Source organism: Nycticebus coucang, chromosome 14 (genome assembly GCF_027406575.1).
Source record: "Nycticebus coucang isolate mNycCou1 chromosome 14, mNycCou1.pri, whole genome shotgun sequence".
NCBI lineage: Eukaryota > Metazoa > Chordata > Mammalia > Primates > Lorisidae > Nycticebus > Nycticebus coucang.
This window is the reverse complement of record NC_069793.1, coordinates 1073853-1100330: the sequence shown is the minus strand read 5'-3', so window position 1 is coordinate 1100330 and position 26478 is coordinate 1073853. Positions and strand designations below refer to the sequence as shown.

General features: G+C 54.8%; 2 protein-coding genes across 12 annotated transcripts; one reads left to right on the top strand and one right to left on the bottom strand.

Annotated features, from left to right (window-relative positions):
• The first annotated feature begins 2727 nt into the window (after nt 1-2727).
• On the top strand, nt 2728-16196 carry TALDO1 (transaldolase 1). Its single transcript, XM_053562760.1, has 8 exons — nt 2728-3023; nt 9378-9501; nt 12323-12430; nt 13030-13161; nt 14741-14916; nt 15175-15372; nt 15631-15776; nt 16017-16196. Exons 1-8 carry the CDS (start codon nt 2927-2929, stop codon nt 16047-16049), a joined length of 1014 nt encoding a protein of 337 aa, XP_053418735.1. The 5' UTR covers nt 2728-2926; the 3' UTR covers nt 16050-16196.
• Nucleotides 4266-26317, bottom strand: GATD1 (glutamine amidotransferase class 1 domain containing 1). 11 transcript variants are annotated; one of them, XM_053562767.1, is made up of 8 exons: nt 26216-26317; nt 24108-24299; nt 23512-23617; nt 23060-23167; nt 21974-22068; nt 20992-21163; nt 20665-20776; nt 4321-4521 (listed from the first exon to the last, which is right to left on the bottom strand). In XM_053562767.1, exons 2-8 carry the CDS (start codon nt 24147-24149, stop codon nt 4455-4457), a joined length of 702 nt encoding a protein of 233 aa, XP_053418742.1. In that variant the 5' UTR covers nt 24150-24299; nt 26216-26317; the 3' UTR covers nt 4321-4454. The 11 variants fall into 11 exon arrangements, with proteins under 11 accessions (XP_053418740.1, XP_053418742.1, XP_053418736.1 ...); XM_053562761.1 differs by having other exon boundaries at nt 24108-24184; nt 26216-26311; XM_053562766.1 differs by having other exon boundaries at nt 20992-21085; nt 24108-24184; nt 26216-26311.
• Between the last annotated feature and the right edge of the window lie 161 nt (nt 26318-26478).

Below are 26478 nucleotides of genomic sequence, written 5' to 3'. Positions count from 1 at the left end.
TTGTTGTTGAGACAGATTCTCACTTTGTCGCCCTCAGTAGAGTACTATGACAGCATAGCTCAGAGCAACCTCAACCTCTTGGGCTCAAGCGATTCTCTCACCTCAGCCTCCCTGGTAGCTGGGACGACAGGCACCCACCACAATGCAGGACTATTTTTCCTTTTTTTTGTAGAGACAGAGTCTCACTTTATGGCCCTTGGTAGAGTGCCGTGGCCTCACACAGCTCACAGCAACCTCCAACTCCTGGACTTAAGCGATTCTCTTGCCTCAGCCTCCCGAGCAGCTGGGACTACAGGCGCCCACCACAATGCCCGGCTATTTTTTGGTTGCAGTTTGGCCGGGGCTGGGTTTGAACCCGCCACCCTCGGTATATGGGGCCGGCGCCTTACCGACTGAGCCACAGGCGCCGCCCAGGACTATTTTTTTTGTTTAGCAGGCCTAGGCTGGGATTGAACCCACCAGCCCCAGGGCATATGGCTGTCGCCCTAAAAACTGAGCTAAGGGTGGCCAGCCATCTTGTGCCATTGTAAAGTAAATCCATGATAAACAATTTAGGAACTGCCTCTTCTTTTCCCTTAAACACCCTCTTATAACTGTTGATCCTAGCATATATTCAGGGCAATTTGAATCTGACGGAATAAACTCTATACTTAACCATATACATATATATACATGTATTTTTTATTTATAGACAGGGTCTCCTCTGTTGTCCAGGCTGGAGTGTAGTGGCACAATCACAGGTCACTGTAATGTAAAACTCATAGGCTCAAGTGATCCATCCTCCTGCATTTCCAGAGTATCTGGGACTGCAGGTGCAAGCCACCACACTGGGCTAACTATGTTTTAATTTTTTTTTAGAGACAGGGTCTCAGTATGTTGCTCAGGCTGGTCTTGAACTCCCAAAGTGCTGGGAGTACAGGTGTATATTTTATAAATCTTGTCATTTAAGGTTGACACTAAACCATAAAGTTAAAAAGTGATAAACTTTTGATTTCATCAAAATTAGAAATGTATTCTCATTAAAGAAACTTAAGGAAATGAAAAGTCATGGGGGGGAATTGTGGGGGAAGTATATGCCATAAAAGGCTTGGTCCAGCCTTGGTGCCCATAGCCCAGTGGTTAGGGCTCTGGTCACATACACCCAGACTGGTGGGTTGGAACCCAGAACAGGCCTGCTAAACAATGACAAGTATAAAAAACAAATAGCCGGGCGTTGTAGAGAGAGCCTGTAGTCCCAGCTACTTGGAAGGCTGAGGCAAGAGAATTGCTTAAGCCCAAGAGAGTTTGAGGTTGCTGTGAACTGTGACACCACAGCACTCTAACAAGGGTGACGCAGTGAGACTCTGTCTCAAAAAAAAAAAAGGCTTGGTCCAGAATATATAAAGAACTCCTACAGGGCAGTGCCTGTGGCTCAATGGGTAGGGCACTGGCCCCATATACCAAGGGTGGCAGGTTCAAACCTGGCCCCCGCCTAAACTGCAACAAAAAAATAGCCCGGTGGGCGGCACCTGTGGCTCAAGGAGTGGGACGCAGGCCCCATATGTCAGAGGTGGTGGGTTCAAACCCGGCCTGGCCAGAAACTACAAATAAATAAATAAATAAAAATAAAGTTAAAAAAAAAAAATAGCCGGGCGTTCTGGTGGACGCCTGTAGTCCCAGCTACTCGGGAGGCTGAGGCAAGGGAATCGCCTAAGCCCAGGAGTTGGAGGTTGCTGTGAGCTGTGATGCCATAGCACTCTACCCAGGGCGACAAAATAAGACTCTGTCTCTACAAAAAAAAAAAATCCTACAAATCAATACAACAATAAACATAAACGAAACGATTATGTTTCCAGGACTGACTTTGTACATAAAGCCCTCTGGACAGGAGTTGACTTAGCGCTACTTATCAGAACAGATTCCCAGAGCAGGTTCCAGAACCAAGACAAGGAAGGATCCACCACCTTCGCGTGGCTTTGACTCAGTTTAGAAAAAAATGGAAACCATAGCCGCAAGCTCCTGCCCTCTCCTGCCTCTCTCACCCTCAGTGACCCCTTCCCAGGCACTAAGCCCGTTTGACCCTAGCGAGGGCCAGGAGAATGGACAGCCCAGCAAGGGTCCGACCCGCCCATCCTAGCCACCCAAAAACACTCCTTGGCGCTGGAAAGCTAGGTTGCAGCTGCCCATTTCTGCCAATGTCCAGTGGGACAAAGGCCGGTTTCTCAGTGGCGGAGGCTGGCGGCTGGCGGCTTTCGTTGGACAGCCCTCAGGGCTGCGACCTTCCTGTGGGGTCTTAAGCCTGGAGCCACCTCTGACCCTGTGCTCGCCGTGGGGTCCAGTTTTAACGCTTCTCCGGCCGGCTTTAAGTGGTTAAACTTCACTACAGCCTCTCTCAGCGTTTTACAGAAAGGAAAATGACGGCGGGAGCCTGGGCGCACGGCTGGGGGTCCGGGCGCACCGCTGGAGGGTCGGGAGCACCTCTGGGCACCGGGAGCACGGCTGGGAGGACGAGCACATCCACAAGGGACGCGCCCCAGGGCAAGGGACTGGGGTCACCGCGCGGGTGTAGCACCGCCCCGCCCCCAGGTGTGGCCGGGTGGGCGGGCCGCGAAGGTGAAGACCCACCCAGCCTGCAGCTCCAGTCCCGGGGCTTGGCGTGCGGGCCGCAGGGGCTCTGCCCGCCCCTTGGGCCTCTCCGCGTCGTGCCGGCGTTTCAACGCGGTGACCGCGACCTACGGCCCCGAGCCCGCCCACGGAGACCCCGGACCAGGCCGCGTCCCTGAGGGGCTGCGGCTCGGGGGCGGGGCTCAGGCCGGGGCGGGGCCTGGAGCGCGCGGGCCACCGCCCCGCCCTTCCGCGACGGTCTCCGATTGGCCGTCGCCCACGGTGCATTGTGGGGCGCCCGCGCCGCCGCCGCCGCCACCGCAGCCGCAGTTTGGAACTCGCCATGTCGAGCTCCCCGGTTAAACGCCAGAGGATGGAGTCCGCGCTGGACCAGCTCAAGCAGTTCACCACCGTGGTGGCCGACACGGGTGACTTCCACGGTGAGGCAGGCGCGGAGCGCGGGTGCACCGCATGTACCCCTCGGCTGGCGATGGCGCCTCGACTTCCCCGGACCCCCGATTCCGGGACGCAGACCCGGTGGCTGTGCCTGGGGCATCTCGGCCGTGGGGATGAGCACGGGTGCCGGGCTCTGGGCCCGGGCGCGGAGCGGGGCGCTGGGCCGGGGTCGGGGGGCGCGGGGCCCGGGACGGTGGTCAGGGGCCGGGGTCTTAGCGGTCTCCGGGGGACTAGAGGCTGCGGGGCCGGACCGACTGGCCCTTCTGAGCCCCGGGGCAGGGCGCGAAGTCCGAGCCCCACCCTTTCCCTGGGGGACCCGCACCCGGATGGGCTGTTGGACACCTGGGGAGCACCTTCGCGCGCATTCGGGGAGTTGGTGGGTCGCGGCCTTGACTTCAGCAGAGATTCAACATGTAACTTTGAGCTAATTTCACGCTGCTTGCTTGAGGTCACCCAAATGGGATTTTTCTGAGCTGTTGACTGCAGAGCAGGGACTTGAGCTAGCTCTGACCTGAAAGGAGGAACGCCACCACCTGCTTTTGAAGCTGGCTGCACTCTTGCCCAGCGGGACAGCCACCGCAGGCTGGGTACCCTTTGCCACCGCAGGCTGGGTACCCTTTGTGGCAGGATGCCTGGCCTGGTTGGACATCCAGCACGGGAAGAACCCGCTGGGTAAAGCCCAGCGCACAGACCAAAGCAAAGGGTGGTTGTTCTGTTAAAATTTAGATTCTCCTGAGCTTGAACTCTTTAGTGCCTCTGTCCTGCAGTTCAGGGTAGGTGAGCTTTGTTTTCTGTTTTGCTGTGAACAAATAAGATTTTCAGGAAGATCATGAAATGCTCCGTGGACTTGAGTCCTCCCAGCACCTGATGCGGAAGTGGCTTCCTTTTTTTTCTGCTTTCTCATGGTGACTGGAGAAACAGGCTTTAATTCCTCTTTGGTAACTGAGTAAGAGCATTGTTATCCACTGGAGCCTGGGAGAGTAAACGGGCATGTTCAGCCACTTAACTGTGAAGGACGGATTTAGTGCTCCACCTGGGGTGCCAGCAGTGTGCTCTAACCCTGCTCTGGGAGGTCCCCTCACACACAGCCCCTTGTAGTGCAGACTCAGTTCATAAGAAAGCAAGCACCAGAAAAGTGGCTGCGTGTTTTTCTGCTGCTCAGTTCTTTCTCTTCTCAGCACCAAGAGTAATTTTCTTGGTGGACAGAGCCCTGGTCTGCACTGTTGCTGGTGTCAGAATCAAGTCTTTCACACCTTCTGGCAGTGCAGGGCTGGTAGTAATGTTGGACTTCCCTAAAGGAAGAAGCTAGAGACGCTGGGTGCTTTTTCTTTGTTTATTTATTTGTTTTTGTTTAAGATATCTTCTAAAGCCAAGTTTGTAGTTGTAAACAGTGTATTGGGTTTGTGGTCTCTGTTTCATGAAGTGAAGGTTCTTGACTCCTTGGGTGGGTCATAGGCCTCTCTGAAAATAGGCATCCCCCACCTGAGGGTACAAAAAAAGAAAAAAATCATGGAAGCTGTGGACGCTCTCTTCCCAGAGTGATACCACCAACCCCCATCCCCATCAATTTAAGTTTCTTCAGAGTCTCACTTTGTGACTCTGTAGAGTGCTGTAGTGTCATAGTTCACAGCAACCTCAAACTCTTGGGCTTAAGTGATCCTCTTGCCTCAGCCTTCCAAGTAGATGGGACTACAGGTGCCTGCCACAACGCCCAGCTATTTTTAGAGATGTGGTCTTGATCTTGCTCAGTCTGGTTTTGAACTCATGAGCTCAGGGAATCTACCTGCTTTGGCCTCCCAGAGTGCTGGGATTACAGGCATGAACCACCCCACCCAGGCATGAAACAAGTTTTATATGTGATCAGGTTGACTTGTATTGAAAAGAGATTGTGTTTTTCTTTTTTTTCATTTTCTTTTCTTCTTTCTCTTTCTATTTTTTTTTGAAGACAGAGTCTCACTGTGTGCCCTGGGTAGAGTGCCATGTAGCTGGGCATTGTGGTGGGCGCCTGTAGCCTGTGGTTCCAGCTACTGGGGGAGCTGAAGCAGGAGAGTTGCTTGAGCCCAAGAGTTTGAGGCTGCTGTGAGCTATGACAGCACAACACTCTACTGGGGAAAAGAAAGTGAGATTCTGTCTCAAAAAAAAAAAAAAAAGGAAAGAAAAGAAGAGAGTAGTCCTTAATAAAGGTGACTTTGTGGTGTCTTCTCTGCATCAACATTAAAACATAAAAAGGGGGCAGCGCCTGTGGCTCAGTGAGCAGGGCGCCGCTCCCATATACCGAGGGTGGCGGGTTTAAACCCAGCCCCGGTCAAACTGCAACAAAAAAATAGCCGGGCGTTGTGGCGGGCGCCTGTAGTCCCAGCTACTTGGGAGGCTGAGGCAGGAGAATCGCCTAAGCCCAGGAGTTGGAGGTTGCTGTGAGCTGTGTGACGCCACGGCACTCTACCGAGGGCAATAAAGTGAAACTCTGTCTCTACAAAAAAAAAAAAAACATAAAAAGGAATTTCTAGTTTTATTTGGGAAGAAGAATTGCAATTTGGGACAAACACAGGCAAGTGGGCTTCAGTATGTCCAAAAGACAAGAGAGTGTTGGAATTTTTTTTTTTTTTTGAGACAGAGCCTCAAGCTGTTGCCCTGGGTAGAGGGCCCTGGCATCACAGCTCACAGCAACCTCCAACTCCTAGGCTCAAGCGATTCTCTTGCCTCCACCTCCCAAGTAGCTGGGACTACAGGCGCCCGCCACAACGCCCAGCTATTTTTTGGTTGCAGCCATCATTGTAGTTTGGCTGGCTTAGGCTGGATTCAAACCTGCCAGCTCAGGTGTATGTGGCTGGTGCCTTAATCACTTGAACCACAAGCGCCGAGCCGAGAAGGTTGGAATTTAATAAAAAAGAGAAATGATAGGCTTGGTGCTCGTAGCACAGTGGTTATTGCGCCAGCCACATACAGCAAAGTTGGCGGGTTCAAACCTGGCCTGGGGCAGCAAACCAACAATGACAACTGCAACAAAAAAATAGCCAGACGTTGTGTCAGGCACCAGTAGTCACAGCTACTTGGGAGGCTGAGGCAAGAGAATCGCTTGAGCCCAGGAGTTTGAGGTTCCTGTGAACTGTGACGCTACAGCACTCTACCAAGGGCAACAAAGTGAGACTCTGTCTCAAAAACAAACAAAAAAAAAAAGAAAGAAAGAGAGAGAGAGAAGAAACATTAAATGTTACTCTGTGAGAAAGTTCATTGGCAGGGGGAAGGTTCTGGAAAGCCGTTAGTGAGTGAAGACTAGGGTGAGCCTAGTCTTAGGGCTGCAGCAGGTGGGTCAGCAGCCAGGAGGTAAAACTTAACTTCAGGTCACCCCTGGAGGTGATTTCAGCAGACAGATTGGCAGAGGGTTACCTCTGGAGCATGTTACATGCCCCAAGTGCTTCACACACATAGGCGCACTAGCGCACAGCTTTTTTTTTTTGAGACAGAATGTCACTTTGTCATCTTCTGTAGAGTGCAATGGCATCATAGCTCACGGCAACCTCAAACTCTTGGACTCAAGTGATTCTCTTGCCTCAGCCTCCCAGGTAGCTGGGACGATAGGCACCTGCCACAATGCCCTGCTATTTTTAGAGACCCAGTCTTGCTTTGGCTCAGGCTGGTCTGGAACTTGTGAGCTCAGGCAATCCACCCACCCACCCGCCTTGGCCTCCCAGAGTGCTGGGATTATAGGCATGAGCCACTGAGCCCGGCCTCTCCTTCCTCCAGCCTTCTTGACTGTTTCATTTGGGTGTGACAGAGTGACCCATTTTGTCTGATCAACTTTCACATTTTCTTCTTTGGAATAAGATCTTTCTCTAAAGGCACAGCTGACCGACTACTCTGAAGTTAGGCCTAACTGTCCATCAGTCTCAGTTGTCTGTCCCACATCCGAGGGAAGGTATGGGGGTCTGTCTCAGGGACCCAGGCCACATTCAGGTAACAAAGAGGCCACCAGGAAAACTGTTCTCAGGGCTGGTCTGTTTGGAATCTGGCATAAGTTGAGTTGGCTTTGCAAAGACTACACAGGCAGTGAGCACAAAGCTTAAAAATCAGCGACACTGTCCTAAGTCCAGCTTGAATGGTAGCTCTTGACCAGAAGCCTAACTTTGAGGGTGCCTGTGGTGGTGAGAGCATTCTCCAAGGCTCCCGCCTCACCTCCCACAGCTCTCCCGGGCATCTCGGCTTCAGGTCCCTGAGGCAGCCTTGGAAGACAGTCTCTGTCCTCCTCTGCCTCCTTTCACCTGCTCCCCTTTCTCCCCAAGGCACATCCTCCCCTGCCTTTCTGTCTGGGAGCTGACCATAAAGAAGTTATCTGGCCTGCTTGTCACAAGACCCCCATTTCAGTAGGGTCCTGCCTACACCCGGGAGGAAGGAATGCTGCCCCGACAGGGCTTGCTGAGTGCCCCCACTCAGCCCGTGAGGGTTAGGTCACACCCTCGTGTGCAGTCCCGGGTCTGTCTGCACGGTCGTCCAGCGATGTCTCCCTCCCAGAGAGTGGCTTGGCAGAGATGGCAGCTCCCTCCCCTTCTTTCCTGTGCCTCGCCCCATGCACCTTTTCATTCATATCCTTTGTAATAAACTGGTAAACTTAAGTGTCTCTTGAGTTCTGTGAGCCATTCTAGAAAATTAATCGAACCCAAAGATTCATTCAAGTTGGGAACCCCAGCTTGAAGTTGGTTAGTCAGAAATTAACAAGTGGTGGGAGGTGGAGGTTGGGGAGTGGTCTTGTGTGACTGAGCCCTCAACTTGTGGGATCTGATGCTGCCTTCAGGGAGACAGCATCTGAATTGAATGGAAAGGTACCTGGTTGGTGTCAGTTGCGGAATTCTTTTTTTTTTTTTAAAGTCTGTCTCACTTTATCGCCCTCGGTGGAGTGCCATGGTGTCACACAGCTCACAGCAACCTCCAACTCCTGGCTTAGGCGATTCTCTTGCCTCAGCCTCCCCAGCAGCTGGGATCAAAGACACCTGCCACAATGCCCAGCTATTTTTTTGTTGCTGTTTGGCCGGGGCTGGGTTTGAACCCACCACCCTCAGTATATGGGGCCAGCACCCTACTCACTGAGCCACAGGTGCCACCCAAGTTGTGGAAGTCTTGCTTGGTGTGTGTGGAGAAACCCTCACATACCTGGTCACAAGAGTTCTCTGTGTTATGGCTGTTACAGCATGAGAGCAGAGAAAAAGTACTAAACATCAAAAAGTCCAGGCATACCTGGACAGACTCATAACCACTAAGCTGCACTTTATGAGTGGGTTGAATTAAAGCAAAGAACACTGGCCGGGTGCAGCAGCTCACACCTGTAATCCCAGCACTTTATGAGACTTAAGGGAGGAGGATCACTTCAGGTCAAGTGTTCAAGACCAGCCTGGACAACATAGTGAGACTCCATCTCTACAAAAATAAAAAGTTGGCCAGATGTAGTGGTACTCACCTGTAGTCCCAGGTACTTGAGAGGCTGAGGCAAAAGAATTACTTGAACCTAAGAGTTTTTTTTTTTTTTTTTTGTGGTTTTTGGCCGGGGCTAGGTTTGAACCCGCCATCTCTGGCACATGGGACCCGCGCCCTACTCCTCGAGCCACAGGTGCCGCTCTGAACCTAGGAGTTTGAAGTTGCTGTCAGCTATGATGATGGCATGGCACTCTACTGATGGCAACAGAGTCAGACTGTCTCGATTAAAAAAAAAAGAAAAATATTTTTTAAAATATAAAATTACATTTTCCTAAATTTATATTAATATTTTGGTCAATAGACCTCAACATTTAGTCTTTCTATAAAACTTAAGCAACCAAGAATGAACTTTTGATTGGTGAGTGATGGCCATGGGTAATTAGTCCTAGTATTATGGCAGGTCGTTTGAGCAGGTATGAGATAAGAGTGGTTTCGGGTTGCAGTAGGCAGTTTCAGCAACCAGGCTTGCAGAGAATTACATTTTTGGAGCAATCCTATGTTTCCTGAGTTCTTTTCCCCTAAAACAGGCTTTTCCCCTAAAAACAGCTTTTCAACTCTGTTTTACTTGGATATGATAGGAATGACACAATTCAACTCTTACATTTGCACAACTGACTTTGGACCATGTGGCTCCTCGTGGTTATGTGGCAGGGGTCCTCCCCTCGTTCTCCCAGGGCTTGTGTGACCTCAGGTGCTGAGTCTTGGTTTGTCTTATATTGTGCAAGGAGCTGCCTCTTGGCTAACCTGCAGTGATGGGGAAGGAAGCGTGAGAATCGTGTCTGTGCCCTGCTTTGGGAAATGCTTCTGGGGTTTTCTGGGTAGAAACAAACGCCCCCCCCCTTACTTTCCTGCTTTTGAAATTATTTCCCTAGCCATTGATGAGTACAAGCCCCAGGACGCCACTACCAACCCGTCCCTGATCCTGGCTGCAGCACGGATGCCGGAATACCAGGAGCTGGTGGAGAGCGCCATCACCTACGGACGCAAGCTGGGCGGGTAAGGCCCCAAGGTTGGGGGCCACGTCTAGATGGCTTTGTTTCCTTCCCTCGCTGAATTTTAGTTTCTGAAGATCATGAAGTCAAGGAAAGAAAACTGTCTTTTTTGTGTTTTTTGCTCACCTTTGCTTGTTGAGTGGGATCCACGTGGTGTGAACTGAACCCCACTCTAAGTATGTGGTCTGCAGGTTGCCCAGGTCCCCACCCTACAAACAGCTCCAGGCATGACACAGACAGATGCAGCCCTCCAAGGTCTCTCCTCCACTTGTAGTCAGCACCCCAGCTCCAGCCACACCTGCCCTGTCATAGGTGTCGTAGGTGTCATCATGTTCTAACAGCCTTCCTGGAGTGAAATTCACCATCTGTGAATGTGCGTAGTCCAGTGAGTGGTGAATTTCTGGGGTGAGGCAGCCATCACCACAGTGCAGTTTTAGCACGTTCCCTCCTGGAATGTTCCTGGTGTTTGCGTGTAATGGACCCCACCTCTCACCTAGGCAACCACAAACTATTTGCACCCATACATTTTCTTTTTTTGTTTTGTTTTTGGAGACAGTCTCACTCTGTATCCCAGGCTGAAGTGCCATAGTGTCAGAGCTGACACAGCCTCAAACTCCCAGGCTCACGTGATCCTCCTGCCTCAGCCTCCCAAGTAGCTGGGACTACAGGCACCTGCCATATCACCCAGCCATTTGTTTGTTTGTTAGAGACAGAATCTCACTTTATCGCCCTCGGTGGAGTGCCGTGGCATGACAGCTCACAGCAACCTCCAGCTCCTGAGCTTAGGCAATTCTCTTGTCTCAGCCTCCCAAGTAGCTGGGACTACAGGCGCCCACCACAACACCCAGCTATTTTTTTGTTGCAGTTTGGCCAGGGCTGGGTTTGAACCCACCACCCTCAGTATAGGGGGCCAGCACCCTACTCACTGAGCCACAGGCGCCGCCCTGTTATGTTTGTTTTTTTGTAGAGCTGAGGTCTGGGCCGTGTTGCCCAGGCTGGTCTCAAACTCTTGGCCTCAAATGTGATCTTTGCAGGAGGGTCCCATTCTGACAACTGCTTTGGCTAGGTCTACATGGCCTGCAAGCAGCTCTCCTGACCATGGGTGACAGCATCACAGGACATTTGGATGCTGGAATCTGGCCCCTGGCCTCCCCAGGCACACACACACCCCCATCTTAGCCACTCTCCATGTCCCTTCTCACTTGCTAGTGTTGCACCCCCCCACCCCATGGCACCAGCGAGGCCTTGATGCTCTATGCTGGGTGACAGTGGTATCTTTGTTGGGTAGTCACTAGACAAACCATGTCCAGCCAGCCCACAAGTTCTAACCCTTCACACTGTGGCCTAAGATCCATCTGTGTGCCGTGGGCTAGTGTCCCCTCTGGTAGTGATTCATGTTGGAGTGCCATCATGCACATCACCTGTGTCTGATCAGCAAACTTCAAAGGGATTGGGAAGATAATTTTTGGAGGTGCCAAAAGATAAGAGGATTAAGTTTGGGTGTGAGGAAGGTCCTGGAGGTGCATGGCACTGACGGTGGCACCACAGTAGGAATATACCTAATGTCACCACACTTAAAAATGGTTAAGATGGGCTCGGCGCCTGTGGCTCAAGCAGCTAAAGCACCAGCCACATATACCTGAGCTGGCGGGTTCGAATCCAGCCCGGGCCCGCCAAACAACAATGATGGCTGCAACCAAAAAATAGCCAGGCGTTGTGGCGGGCGCCTGCGACTACTTGGGAGGTGGAGACAGGACACTCACTTGAGCCCAGGAGTTTGAGGTTGCTGTGAGCTATGATGCCATAGCACTCTAACCAGGGCAACGGCTTGAGGCTGTGTCTCAAAAAAAAAAAAAAAATGGTTAAGATGGCAAATTTTATCTTGTATTTTACAGTTTCAATATGTTTTAAAGAGGGTGGCGCCTGTGGTTCAGTGAGTAGGGCACCGACCCCATATACTGAGGGTGGCAGGTTCGAACCCAGCCCCGGCCAAACTTTAAACAAGAAATAGCTGGGCGTTGTGGTGGGGCACCTGTAGTCCCAGCTACTCGGGAGGCTGAGGCAAGAGATTCGACTAAGCCCAAGAGCTGGAATTTGCTGTGAGCTGTAATGCCATGGCACTCTACCAAAGGTGACAGAGTGAGACTCTGTCTCTTAAAAAAATATATATATATATGGGGGGAGGGAGGGTAAGTGGTGGATCACACCTACAGTGCATCTTACAAGGGTACATGTGAAACTTACTAAATGTAGAATATAAATGTCTTAACACAATAACTAAGAAAATGCCAGGAAGGCTATGTTAACCAGTGTGATGAAAATATGTCAAATTGGGCCAGCATCTGTGGCTCAGTTGGTAAGGCGCCCGCCCCATATACCGAGGGTGGCAGTTCAAACCTGGCCCCAGCCAAACTGCAACAAAAAAATAGCCAGGCATTGTGGTGGGCGCCTGTAGTCCCAGCTACTCGGGAGGCTGAGGCAAGAGAATCGCTTAAGCCCAGGAGTTGGAGGTTGCTGTGAGCTGTGTGAGGCCACGGCACTCTACCTAGGGCCATAAAGTGAGACTCTGTCCTACAAAAAAAAAAAGAAAAGAAAAGAGAAAATATGTCAAATTGTATATAAAACCTGTGTATGGTGTCCCATGATTGCATTAATGTACACATCTATGATTTAATAAAAAATATATATGTGTGTGTGTGTTTGTTTTAAAGAAAAAGAAGATGGAAGGAAAGAAATTTGGCAATGAAATAACAGGATTTGTTTTGTAGAATCTTGTGCACTTGAACCTGAAATTTGCAACCTAATTTTTTTCCTTTGAATTTCAGGTCACAAGAAGACCAGATTAAGAATGCTAGTGATAAACTTTTTGTGTTGTTTGGAGCAGAAATACTAAAGAAGATTCCAGGCCGCGTATCCACAGAGGTCGATGCAAGGTGAGGCTGATCCTCACACCAGACAGTCCCAGATGTGGAGGCCCCTGTGGGGTGCCAGGAATCTTCCCTCTCCAAGCACCCAGTCAGCACCAAGGCCTGGAGCTCCCTTATAGCGAATGACCTCTAGTCTGTGTTTTTGAATAAAACCATAGCCTGCAGCTCCCACTAAAGAACCTTGTGGGAGTGGTTCCAAGTTTGTTCAGAGCCACTCTGCACATCTTAAGGGCAAGGGGAGAGGGCGGTGCCTGTGGCTCAGTTGGTAAGGCGCCGGCCCCGTATACCAAGGGTGGTGGGTTCAAACCCAGCCCCAGCCAAACTGCAACCAAAAAATAGCCGGCTGTTGTGGCAGGCGCCTGTAGTCCCAGCTACTTGGGAGGCTGAGGCAAGAGAATCGCTTAAGCCCAAGAGTTGGAGGTTGCTGTGAGCTGTGTGAGGCCACGGCACTCTACCAAGGGCCATAAAGTGAGACTCTGTCTCTACAAAAAAAAAAAAAAGAAGGGCAAGGGGAGGCAGGCGGGAATGTGCACGGAGCTGACTCAGACAGACATCCTGCTCCCGGCTTCCAGGATCTGAGGGATGGGGTCCTCTTGCTCTCACAGGCTTTCCTTCGATAAGGATGCGATGGTGGCCAGAGCCCAACACCTCATAGAGCTCTACAAGGAAGCTGGGATCAGCAAGGACAGAATTCTTATAAAGCTGTCGTCAACCTGGGAAGGGATTCAGGCTGGAAAGTGAGTGTCCTGCCCAACTGGGGCTGCCTGAGATTCTCCCTCCATTCTGGAGGGACAGGCCACATGGAACCACAGCCAGGCAGAGTGGAGGAGCCCGGCCCCTGGCTTAAACAGGGCTGGGCTGATGTCAGCCCAAGTCTGCCCTCTGCTCTGGGCCAGTCATTTGCCTATTTGTATTTGGAAACAAGGGCTTCTTAGAAATAGTCCCACAAGGTAACCCTACATAGTTTGACTTTCATTCCAGTCCTAATCCATGAAGGCCTAAATTTACATGGTGTTTAAAATGTAAACTGTTGTTACACAAAACACTGCTCAAGAGTAGAAGAGACGAAATGTAAAACCGGAGGGGCAGCGCTTGGCTCAAAGGAGTAGGGCGCTGGCCCCATATACCAGAGGTGGCAGATTCAAACCCAGCCCCAGCCAGAGCAAAACTCCTCTGAAGTTCTCAGCAGGTACCTGGAGCTGCCCCTGCCCAAGCCTGCCTGAGGGTTTGCTCCACAGCCACAGGTGTGCCCCTTCTAGACATTTCACCTGAACAGATGGTGTGGTGTGGCTCTGTGTCTCGGGTCTTTCCCACGCGGCGTCCTCAAGCTTCCTCCACACTGTGGCCTGTGTCTGCTACTTCACTTCCTGAGGCAGGATGCCACTCCCTGGTATGGACAGGCCATACTGGACCCGCTGCTGGACACATGGCGGGTTTCCTTTTGAGCTGTAATGAGCAGTGCTGCCGTGAGCGTGGGTGTGTGGATTTTGGTGTGGACAAGCATTTTGTTTCTCGTGGGCCTGTACTAAGGGGGGGTTGCTGGATCTCATGGCACCTGTGTCTGACCATTGGAACTGGAGCTGTGGACTCTTCCCCCACCTCAGTCGTGCTGTCTGCCAATGCCCAGCTCACTGGGAGCGTCCCAGCTGCATGGACACCCCACCCCACTCACTGTGGCCATGTGGCAGGGCCACCTCTGAATCTGGCTCCTGGGCAGGGAACTTGCAGCTGGAGGGGCTGAGCAGAGGCCTGGCCAACTCAGCCCAGGTCCCAGCCACATGGCAGAGTGTGGTGCTGCCCTGTCCTTAAAAGAGACCTGCCTGTGTCAGCCCATGTCCCAGCCACGTGGCAGTGTGGTGCTGCCCTGTCCTTAAGCAGAGACCTGCCTGTGTCAGCCCATATCCCAGCCCCATGGCAGAGTGTGGTGCTTCCCTGTCCTTGGGGATCAATCCTACGTCTGAAGTGGAATGGGAATGGGAGGGGCCAGTGTGGCCAAAGGGCTCTGCAGCAGAGGCTGAGGCGGCCCCAGGAAGAATCTGGCAGGGGCTGCACTCTGGGAGCAGTTGAGGGGCTGGTGCAGAAAAGTGGGCACTTCCTTGCCTCTGTTCCTGTTCTGTAATGATGTGAAGTTCCCTCTTGTAATCATTGTACAGATGCAGCCCTGTCAGGCCTCCCAGATTTGTCCCTAATGACGCTGTCCAAGACTGTACTCCTGGTTTTTCAGTTAAGATACCATGAGCCTTTTTCGACATGTGCAGGACGGCCTATGGCCCTGCGTGGGCACCCCGGCCGGGACTCACTGCCCTGTCCCTGCAGGGAGCTGGAGGAACAGCACGGCATCCACTGCAACATGACGCTGCTCTTCTCCTTCGCCCAGGCCGTGGCCTGTGCTGAGGCGGGTGTCACACTCATCTCCCCCTTTGTGGGGCGAATCCTTGACTGGCACGTGGCAAACACAGACAGGAAGTCCTATGAGCCCCTGGAAGACCCTGGTGAGATGCCCTTTGAGGTCATGGGGAGGGGAGCAGCCTCAGTCAGGGGTGCCTCAGAGGGCAGCTTGTGTGTCCACGAGTGGCATGCATGGGGCAGTGCGGGGCCAGGCGGGGCACGGAGTCAGGGTGGGTGTGGAAGGCTGTGGTTTGTATCCCCCAGGGGCTGTAGGGTCAGCAGGGATGGTCGCTGACGGCAGCACACTAGAAAGAAGACAGCTCTGAATGAACCACCCTGGACACAACTCTGTCTCCTCCCAGGGGTGAAGAGTGTCACCAAAATCTATAACTACTACAAGAAGTTTGGTTACAAAACCATCGTCATGGGTGCCTCCTTCCGCAACACGGGGCAGATCAAGGCGCTGGCTGGCTGTGACTTCCTCACCATCTCACCCAAGCTCCTGGGAGAGTTGCTCAAGGACAGCACCAAGCTGGCACCTGCGCTCTCAGCTAAGGCGGGTGAGGCCCCAGTGCCCAGCCCTGGCTGTTGATTGGTCCAGGCTGGGTAGCCCTGCTGCTTTGTCCTACGGTGACACTGTGGACCATCCCTTGGGAGACAGATGGGTGGCGTGGGGCTCTGCCAAGGGCTTGGTCTTCCTTTTGAGTTTTACCAGGTCTTTGGCTGAGGTATAGGGGCCCAAGTCCCACCTCCAACAGGAACCTGTGGGGCAGGGACGCTGGGTGGGTATAGCAGGGCTGTGGTTCGTGTCCCCACAGCCCAGGCCAGTGACCTGGAGAAGATCCACTTGGACGAGAAAGCCTTCCGCTGGCTGCACAATGAGGACCAGATGGCTGTGGAGAAGCTCTCTGACGGGATCCGCAAGTTTGCTGCTGATGCTGTGAAGCTGGAGCAGGTGCTGAGGGTGAGTGTACTGCCAGGTGGCCGCAGGGGTAAGCGGACAGAGTTGTAGCTTTCTATGGGATCCTGGGTCTTGTTCAAATGCCACTGGCATTAGGCCTACAGAGGCCATCCTCAGCTGAGGGGTGTTCCAGGGACTCCTAGTGGGTGCTGGGTCCTGTCTGGCCTGGTGGTGACTGTTGTGGCTGGTCCCATACACGTGTCGTCCCAGCAGGGGCTGACGTGTGACGTGTGATCGTTTCAGGAGCAGATGTTTGGCACAGAGAATGGGAAGTAGCGCACACCCAGCCCACGCTGCCTGCTGGGGTCTCCCTGTGCCTGGCTTATGATGAATCGTTGTTTACCAGTTGGAGCAGAGACGGATCATAAATCTCTGATTTCATGTAAGATCTCGCCCAGTGCATTAAAGCAGTCCTTTTTCCTGTGCTGTTTCAGTTTGCTGTTGTCGTCCCCTCTGTCCCCTTAGCGCTGACTGCCCCAGCTTTGACCTGAGTGGAGACTGGGAGACAGCTGGTCAGGGTGCCTCAGGTGCCTGCAGAATACTGTGGGTGGGGAGCGGGTGCAGTTGGGGTGCAGGGGGTTGGGCCTTTGATGCCCCATGCTCCTATGGCCTTGACCTAGGAAGGTCATAGCCACATCAGACCTCAAAGGGTGGCCAATGCAGACTCCTGGCCGAGAGGGGCTACCCCAGGGGACCCTCCCTTGTGCTTGCCAGCATCTGTGGCACAGGCTCCTGCATGGCTCCCCCAAGGTGGTGCCACCAGCTTGGAGACCAGTGGGCCCAGCTTTGGAATGGACAGTCATTGCACCCCTTGAACTTTGTGTGTCATGGGCTTGATACAGCACAGTGAAGGTGGTTTCACTTCCTATCAGCACTACCAGGCAAAGGGCGGGGCTGGGGCCAGGGCCATGGATAGCCCAGGTTAGAGTTTCCGGGAGTCCAGCCCCACAATTGTGCATGCAAGGCCAGGCTGGCCAGTATCCAGGGAGTACCCCTACCTGGGTCAGCAGGTGGCCTGAGCCACCCCTGGGTAGCCCCTTCCTCTCCTCCCTGGGAGCCACTGCCAGGCACAGGCTCCTGCATCCCACGTCTTTACAGGTCAGCCCTGTCTGGTTCCAGGGACACTGAGTTCTGGTGAGGGAAGGCCCATTAAGCCCCTACTTGCTGGGGTCAGAGCAGCTTCCTGATGCCCTACCTTCAGCCTGTGCTGACAAGGGACAGCTTTTGAGTCAGGATGGTGCTGTGGTGACCAGGCACCTCTGGGTCTAAGAGCCCAGTGGGCAACACCTTGTGCTCCACCTTCCCCTCAGCAGCCCCCCACAAGCCCCTGGCCCCCTGAGCTGCTCCACAGACTGTCCTACGAGACCATCAAGGGCCTTGTGGTTCCCAATCTTGATATCCCAGACAGGCCCACAGCCCAGGGTCTCTGGGAATAGAGGCTGGGCTCCATGTGAAGCTGACTGTGGATGTACTTAACAAACATCATGCTCACCCACTAAGTATGGGATTCAGTGATCTTAGTGCTTAGGAGTTTTGTAGGCCAGGCATAGTGGCCCACACCCTATGGTCCTAGGACTCTGGGAGGCCAAGGCAGGAGGATGGCTTGAACCCAAGAGTTTGAGGTTGCTATGAGCTAAGCTGACACCATGGTATTCCTGCCTGGGGCAAGAGAATCAGACTGTCTCAAAAAAGTTTTTCCATTACCATCTTTCGTTTCTACTTCTTTTATAAAGACAGTCTACCCTTAGCCGGGCATTGTGGCGGGCGCCTGTAGTCCCAGCTGCTCGGGAGGCTGAGGCAAGAGAATCGCTTAAGCCCAGGAGTTGGAGGTTGCTGTGAGCTGTGTGAGGCCACGGCACTCTACTGAGGGCCATAAAGTGAGACTCTGTCTCTACAAAAAAAAAAAAAAACAAAACTGGGGCTTGCCCTGTAGTCCCAGCTGCTCGGGAGGCTGAGGCAAGAGAATCGCTTAAGCCCAGGAGTTGGAGGTTGCTGTGAGCTGGGTGAGACCACGGCACTCTACCTAGGGCCATAAAGTGAGACTCTGTCTCTACACACACACACAAAAAAAAAAGACAGTCTACCCTTTGTTGCTCAGGCTGGTTTTTATCTCCTGGCCTCACCAGCCTCCCTTCTCAACCTGCCAATGTGCTGGGATGTCTCCTGGCATACCACCTTCTAAATTGAGAGTGCTTCTTTTTTTTTTTTTTTCTCTTGAGCCGAGGAGTTTCACTGTCACCCCCTCCCATCCCCTCCCCTTCCTCAGAGTGCTCTAAGCCTTAAACTTGTATAGATCACCAGCATTTTCCCCAGCATTGTTCCCATCAGCTTTCAACCAGTTTCAGAGTTCAAGGTGAACCCCAACACAGGATCTTAAGAGGCTTGGTTTTTTTTTTTTTTTTTTTTTTTTTTTAGAGACAGAGTCTCATTTTATCCCCCTAGGTAGAGTGCTGTGGTGTCACAACTCACAGCAACCTCTAACTCCTGGGCTTAGGCGATTCTCTTGCCTCAGCCTCCCAAGTAGCTGGGACTATAGGTGCCCGCCACAACACCCAGCTTTTTTGTTGCAGTTTGGCTGGGGCTGGGTTCCAACCCACCACCTTGGTATATGGGGCTGGTGCCCTACCCACTGAGCCACAAGTGCCACCCTTAAGACTTTTTTTGAGACACTCAGTGGAGTACTTTAGCATCACAGCTCACAGCAACCTCATACTCTTGGGCTTAAGCAATTCTCTGCTTCAGCCTCCCAAGCAGATGGGACTATAGGTACCCACCACAACACCCAGCTATTTTTAGAGACAGGGTCTCCCTCTGGCTCAGGCTGGTCTCAAACCCGTGAGCTCAAGTGATCCACCCACCTCAACCTCCCAGAGTGCTGGGACTACAGTTGTGAGCCACCATGCCTGGCCTCCTTGGTCCCTTATGGCCAATACTATAACCCTGTATAGATACCAGGATCACTCATGAACATTTATGTTGGTATTGCACTGTATGGAAATAGTTATTCACTCACTATTGTGAACTTTATATATCCTTTCATGCACCATATTTACGGGGTTGCATGTTTTTATTCAACATACATGGGGCATATGGGGGAAATCCTCACCCACCCAGCTGCCACTTTGGGGGTTTATCCCTTTGCTATCCTCTTCCCTCCCTGGAGGGCCACCCTCAGCCCCTGCCTGGCCCCCTGGAGACGACTGAGCACAGTGGGGAGGCTCTTGGAGCAGGCCCAGGACCTTGCACATGGCTGCAGTAGGAAAAGACTTGAGGGCAGCTTGCACAGGTCAGGGCATGTGCCCCAGCCCTCACCTCTTCACACACGTGCCTCGACCTCAGCTGCTGAGCCCACCAGAGGCACTCAGCAAACATTAGGTCTACAACTTCTGGTATGGTCTGGATGTTTGTGTTTCCCCAAAATTCATATGCTGAGATCTCCAGCTCTAAGGTCCTGGGGTGGAGTCCTCAGGCATGGGACTAACACCAGTGTCTCCAGCTTGGGCTTCCAGCCTCCAAAAGCACAAGAAACAGATTTCTGTTGTTCATTAAGTCGCCCGGTTTATGACATTTTTTTGTGTGAGCCTGAATGGGCTGAAACATTAAGTCATGATCTCAAATTTTTAAATACAGAAGTTTTTGTCCAGAGACATCACCACACTGGGACAAGAGCAGAGTTGGGGCAGACTGAGGCCCAGTGGCCAAGTGCTGCATGAGTGGACTTATGGGCATGGCTTGCTGGAGGCTGATGGGAAGTGGCCTTTGAGGTGGGGCTGTGCCTTGCTTCCTTCTTCCACTCTGTTCTGAACTTTCCTTACTGAACAGCTTTATAATCACCAGGGGCCTCCTGCCAGGTCCTAGCAGCTGCCCAGCGCTGGAGGACAGACTGAGATGGGGAGGTGGACAGAAGGGTGAAGGCACAAACTCAGGGTGGCCTGAGCCACCTGAGGGCCAGTGGGCAGCCCCATGGAGGGCCCCAGCCCAGCCCAGGTGCCCCAGGAGGCTGACGGTGACGAGCAGCACCTAGGAAGGAAGCAGGACCCCGGAAAGGGCTGCCCAGGGTCAGAGAGGCAGGGCCCTGCCACCCTGCTCCACACAGGGTACTCACACCCCCCTGTGCCAGCTCCCCCAGGGGACCATGCAAGACAGCAGCTGCCTCCAGCCAGAACTGTGGGAGCAGCGCTTTCTGGAGAGCTCCACAGGGTGTGATACTGACAAAAGTGACTTTTGCTCAGTGCTTACACAGGATGGGGCAACATCTCAGGAGCCTCCAGATCATCCTAGAGCTTAGATGGGGCGCCATTGCTTTCTGAACCCCACACCAGGCAGGGCTTGAGTGGACAGGAGGCTGCACCCACCAGAAGTTTCTCAGACCAGGATGAGAAGCTCTGAGCTAGCTGCCCCCCCACCCCCACGCTCCCTCCAAAAAAAAACCCAACAGCTAAAAGGCGGGCAGCAAGCAGGCCATAGCAGGGTGAGTGCCCACCCCAGCACCCCTGTGGCTAGCTCCCTGCTGGAACGCTGCAGGACCCCCTGGTGGCCAGCACAGCTCCATCAGAGCCAGGGTCTTGTCTCTGCCTCCTACCTGAGGAGGACGTGCAGGGGTCAGGATCTTGGCCCCTCCACCTTCGAGCCGCCACCCTAATGGCTCATTTCTGGAGGCCTGGACATCCCACTAGGACCAGACTGGAAGGTCTTTTGTCAGGACGGAAGTGGCAGGGTCCCTGGAGGCTCATGTGGGGGACACTCAAGCTATCTGGAGGTGGCAGCATCCGCCTAACAAGCTCATTTCCTACGGGAGGGACGTAGTCAAGGCTCAGTCACTGGCATACAGCTCATCACTGCCCATGTGGCGGTGGCCCCATGAAGAACCTGCCTGCCCCAGGGACCTTACCGGCTGCTGCAGAGGAAGAGCAGGTTCTGTACAGCAGGGACAGTGGAGCTGGCGTTCTGGCCTGTGACGAGGTGGCGGTCCAGCACGACGTGCGTGGCATCAGGCTCACTAGCTGAATGGGACCAAGGACACCAGCCTCAGATGCCCCCAAGATACACTCCCTCCCACTCCAGATGGGGCTTGAGCTGCAGGCAGGCTCTGGCACTCAATAGGTATGTCAGCCTGCAGGATATGGGTGTATGGGACTTGGGGGTAGGAGGTGGCCTGGCCAGGTCTCCGTAGGTTGACCCCCTATAAATGTGTGCGGGGACACCTGCCAGCGCTCACCACTGAAGCTGGCGCCAGAGTCCTTCACAAAGTCTTCCACGATGAGTGGCAGGCGGGCAAAGCCGGGGGCCCTGACGAGCTCACACACTGAGGGCTGTGGGGTAGCTCCATGAGAGGCTTGAACTAGGCCCAGCTGCCCCCAGCACCCACCAGGAACTGAGCTGACTCCGTCCTGAGGCCAAGCCCAGGTGTCAGGAGGGCAAGTCAGCAGGGAACTTCACCCACCAAGTGGGGCCAGGATAGGGATGTCCCTGCTTATGATACAGGCTACAGCCACTGGGACCAGAGTCTGCCCATCTTCCCTCTGGGGTGTTCCCCCAGCATTGGGGCACACAGCTAACCAGAATGAGAGGGTCTGGAGGCTTTAGGGGTGAGCCCCCAGGTGGGCAGAGGGTGGGGACAGGGCACAGGCAGATCTAATCATGAGAGGGATGGTGGCCACTTGGGCACGAGGCGGCAGGTTAGCGTCTCCCCCTCAGAGCACTGGGAACCTATTGAGAAGCCATGAGGCGGGCAGGCGCCACAGTTGGGGGCGGAGCCCCCTACTCAGAGCCTTGGCAGAGCTTTGGCACCAGTTGGTCCCACTGCCCCAGGTTTCCAGAGCCCCTCTCCCTGCCTTTGGGCCTCAGATGGACCACAGGCCCTGAGTTTCCAAGGACATGCCCCACAAGGCTTTCAGCATACCCTGACCCAGGCCCTGTGGAACACCCTCCCAACACCCACTGTCCAGTGGGCCTGGGCTAGGGAGAGGGGCTCTGGAGTTTCCACCCTCAACCCAGCCTGGGGGAAGGCTAAGTAGGCAGCACAGAGAACCCAGAGACCTCCCCACCATCAACTGCCAAGGTCCCGACTGCTCCGAGCCAGGTGGAACAGGTGTTCTCAGGAGTGGAGAACAGCCCTGGCCACGTGGGGACAACAGGCCTAATATCAGTCTGCTCTGGAGGCCTGACCCAAGACATCGGCCTATCCTCCAGGCACTCACCCCTGTCAAGCTGTAGCCGTGGAACACCCACGATCTGTCCTCGTTGGTGGCACAACACAAGGCGGCGACTCCGTGACCAACAGCACAAATGGGCTCTGAGAGCAGCAGGCGTGGCAACCTGAGGCTCTGGACTCTGTGCCTGGCAACCCCACCCAGGTGTCCCCGAGGTCCAAGCTGTCTGCCTGGCCACTCTCCACCCTCCTCCCTGGGAATACCCTGAGCTGATGCTTTAGCCCTGAACTCCGTTAGCACTGGGGTTTGCACTTTTGGTGGCTGAAAATAGGCACAAGGAGCCACAGGCTCCAGGTCTATTCACCAAACCCCAAGACATGACACAGCCACTCCAGGCTACTCCAACTGCACAACCACCCCTGGCTGCTACATGGCAGACACGATGGGGAAGGCCCTGTGTGGGTGGCAGAGGTACCCTAGGCAGTGCCCAAACCCTGCAGCAGGGCCACTCTGGCTCCTCCCCAAAGGCTGCCTGGAATGAAAACATTCCCATGGCTGAGGGGGCCAGGAACAATGGCCACCTGTCCAGGCTGTGTTGGGGACAGAGGCCCTGCTCCCACCGAAAAAAGGTGCTTAGCAGAAGCCTTGCCTGCATGCTCACTGGACCTAAGGACCACCACCCAGCAGCACACAGGCTCACACAGCCTAGCCTAAGCCAAGGCAGATGCCAGGTCTCCTCAGAACAGCCTCTTTCCCGGCCCCAGCTAGCCTGGTCTCCAACCCTGGCCTGGAGGGTGTGCTTTCCAACCAGGCACCGAGCTGACATCCCACCTCACCTATAGGTGGATCCCGGGCAGGCAAGGCCACCAGCCCTCACAGGGGCTGGCCAAGGCTCACATAGAGGTGACTAAGAGACAAAGTGCATGAGTGACAGCAGAGCAAACTTGTCCACTCGAGTCACAATCACTGAGGTCTCCACACCTGGTTGGTCTGGCTTGGAAAACGACCCAGCATTTCCAGTGCAAATCCTGAACCCTGCACCATCAGTGTCACTGCCACCCACCCATGTGTCTTCCCTCCTCTTCCACTTTCTCATGAATCTGCACAACCCCCCACATCCCATGGGTCACCTACTGCTCTCAGAGTGGAAGTGCTGCAGGATCCGGGCCAGGGACCCACTGCTGACCAGGTCAACCAGGGCCCCAGGACAGCTGGGGATCAGAAGAGCATGGTACCGGGCACCTGGGGGGAGACCACAGTGGGGAGGCTACACACCAGTCACAGAGTGCCTGCAGGGCCACAACAGCCTTCCACAGGGACTGCTCGCGACAGCTGACACTGTTCACTTGTCACTTTTCCTACATGGGCTATGGCTCAGAAGGGCCAACCACATGCTGATGGGCCCTGCTGAGTTCTCCACCTCCATACACTCATCCGTTTCCCCAGGGGAGCCCAGCAGCTCCAGGGCCTGGGGACTACCCCAGATGGTCACAGTGCTTCTTGGCTTCAGGGCCAGAGTCACGGAACTTGCTGAGACCCCAAACCCACCTGGAACCCCACGGTATGGGAGGAGGTCCTGGGCCTACCATCAATAGACTCGAGCTTGGCAGGGTTGGCGTGGGCCTTCAGGCGGAAGTCTTGCACCCAGCGGGCGTTGCTCTCTGTCACACCCACAAAGTCCATGGTCTTGCCCTGGATGAGCAAAGTGCTGAGGTGAGGGTCAGCAGGATCAGTGGGAGCCTGGCAACACTGATGAGGGGCAGGGCTATACCCCAACAATGTCCCCTTGGGGCACAAAGGCACCTGTTGTCTAGCCACCTTCACTGGTTTCCCAGGCAGGCATCTTCTATGACCAGGAAAGGATCAATGAGTTGACCTCCAAACATGGGGGCCCAGCATGGCCCCACCCGAGGGTCTCACCACAGCTCCTCCACCACCCTGCTTCCTCCTGGCCCTCAGGCTTCTGCCTGTAGAGTAACTGTCCCACACACCTTGGAGGTGACCCTGCTCGACACAGTACAGACATCTGCACCTGCCCACCCAGGGCTGCCTCACACAGTGCACACCTGCACAAAAGGCTGCCCTTCCTATAGGTGGGTCAGAGCCCAGGAAAGGGGGGCCCACTCCCCACACAGAACACTGACACTCTGAACATTAGGGGTGGGGCAGTGGCTGGACTTACCCCAGGGGTGGCCACCTGCAGGTTGAAGGCAGTGCTGGCCATTGTGAAGCAGTGAAGAAAGGACTGGGCTGACACACCTGCAGAAGGTGAATGCAGGCAGGATAGCTGCCCAGACGCCCCCAGGGTCTCCCCTGGTCCCAGAACTATCCTTCGGAGCAGCCCCTCTCCCGAGCCCCAGCCTCTCTCCAAATCCTAGGGCAGAGACAGTCACCCACTCAGCGCAGGAGGCTAATGCTTGAGGGACATGGGTCAGAGGGGCACACAAGGTCAGTGCTCTGCCAGCTCCAGCCCACTCATCCCAAGATCCCCAAGCCAACCAGGGCCCTGCTTTCCCAGGGTGGGCTCTCTTCCAACCTGGCACCTCCATCTTTCAGCCATCTCCACTGTCCCCACACATATACTCCTCCCCACCCCCCCGACCCCCGGGCCTCAACCCACCCTCACACACAGCCTCTCCAAGGAAGCCTCTGTAGTGAGAGTCAATTACACTTGGCACATCCACTCACTGAACCATCAGGGACGGAGGCCTCCAGGCACCAGTCCCCAAGCTAGGCTAGGCCAGGCTAGGACAGGGCAGGGCAGTGAGCAGACCACCTCCACAGAGAGTACAGGCGTGTCCTGACCCTCCTCACACAATTCAGGGAGGGCACTCAGGGTCCCATCCCACCACTGAGATCTGGAATTCTGCCCTCCCACTGTTCCAGTCCCCTTCTGTCCCTCAAAGGATTCTACAAAAATAAAACAGACCAATTCCAATCCCCAGTCCAGAAAGCAGTCCAGGAGGCTCTGGGAGCCCACCAGGGGAAAGGCAGGCCCTGCCCACTTTGAGGCAGGATCCCAGTCTGCTGTCCCCTCGAGTCCAACAGTGTCATCACAGCTCACTGCAACCTTGAACTCTGGCTCGAGCCGTCCTTCTGCCTCAATCTCCTGAGTACCTGGGCCTATAGGTACCCACCACCACACGTGGCTAATTTTTTTTTGTTCTTGTGTAGAGACAGAGTTTTGCTCTTGGTCAGGCTGGTCTCAAACTCCTGAGCTCAAGCAATCCTCCTGCCTCTGCCTCCCAGAGCGCTGTTTCTAAAGTGCCATGGTCTACATCTTTCTACATTTATTTTAATACAAGAATCCAATTCCCTAAATCTCATTTTCATCGTTATTCACTCATAAGTTAATACATACTCAGTCTAAAATGTATATCAAGGAAAAGCAAGTCTCCCCAAAACACCCCACAGACTCTGCCCCAGGCCCAGTTCCTCCAACTTCCTGGCACCTCCTAAAGTGCCCAAAATACTGTCAACCAGGCCTACTGGCCTTTTCGGACCCACGTTCAGAACGCGCCTCCCCTGGGGCACAGCCCACCTGGCGTGACGCCTCCTTACCCCCATCTGCTACAACCAGGGCCTCTGGAGATCAGCCCCAATCTCCTCTCCAGAACTGAACCCCACTCTCACCGCCTCTCCTGCCCACGGTCCCGAGCGCACCACGCACAGTCACTGAAGCTCTGCAGGTCCTGGCCTCACCCCACAGCCATCCTTTCCTTGCCCACGTCGAGGAGCCAGACTCTGAGTAAGACTCTCGGGTCGCAAACCCGGCTCCCCTCAGGCAGGGAGGACAAGGGCGCTGTTCGCAAAGGGCGCGGCGGCCCGCCCCTCCCCGACCCCTGGCCCCCGACCGGCCACTCGACTCCAAGGCAGGGCCCGAGGGGCGCGCGGCTGAACGTCCTCGGGCTCCCCCTCCTGGGTGAGGCCGGCGGGAGCCGGGCACCGAGGGCTCGGAGCCTGGGTCCCGCCGTCGCGGGCTCAACAAGGCCGGGTCCCCAGCCTGCCCGGTGTGGGCAGCACTCAACCCCTCGGGAACGCCGCGACCCAGCCCGCACCCTCCGCCCCGAGGTGGGGACGCCACCCGGCTCGGTTCCGCCGACGGAAGCGCTGGGGCTCCGGGCCGCTGCTTTCCAGGAATAGAGCCGACCCCATCCCGCCAGCCGCCCTCCGAAGCTTCTGTTTCTGGCACCGCCGTGACTCCGCCCCTGGTCCCTGAGCCGACGACCCCGGAGCCCACCCGGAAAGCGACCTCCGCGGACGCTCGGGAGGCACCAGCCGGGCCCTCACCTTCGGCGGCGCCGCTGGCCACCAGCAGGCAGGCGAGCCGGCTTGGGAGGCGATCAGACGCCATGGCGCGGACACGGCGCTCGGCCTGCGCGTGCGTGCGCGCAGCCGGAGAACGTGGGTTACGTCAGCCAGGGGCGGGGCCGCGTGCGCACCTCCCGGGTTTCGGGCTCACCCGGCTGTCCGCTCCCCCGGCGGCGCCAGTTCGGGGCTGCGAAGGGTCTGGGGGCAATCGCGGGTCCTCCCGTGTGGACGCCCCAGCGGAA

Bases quoted from the DNA above. Each gene is read 5' to 3' on its own strand.
- TALDO1 (XM_053562760.1), top strand. From the start codon at position 2,927: ATGTCGAGCTCCCCGGTTAAACGCCAGAGGATGGAGTCCGCGCTGGAC. The intron at 12,431-13,029 runs GTGAGGCTGATC...TTGCTCTCACAG, and splicing joins TCCACAGAGGTCGATGCAAG to GCTTTCCTTCGATAAGGATG. The intron at 13,162-14,740 runs GTGAGTGTCCTG...CTGTCCCTGCAG, and splicing joins GAAGGGATTCAGGCTGGAAA to GGAGCTGGAGGAACAGCACG.
- GATD1 (XM_053562761.1), bottom strand. From the start codon at position 26,279: ATGGCGTCTGATCGCCTCCCAAGCCGGCTCGCCTGCCTGCTGGTGGCC. The intron at 23,168-23,511 runs GTAGGCCCAGGA...GTCTCCCCCCAG, and splicing joins CAAGCTCGAGTCTATTGATG to GTGCCCGGTACCATGCTCTT. The intron at 4,522-20,664 runs GTAAGGTCCCTG...TTGTACCCTCAG, and splicing joins CTCTTCCTCTGCAGCAGCCG to GTGGGGGATGCCTATTTTCA.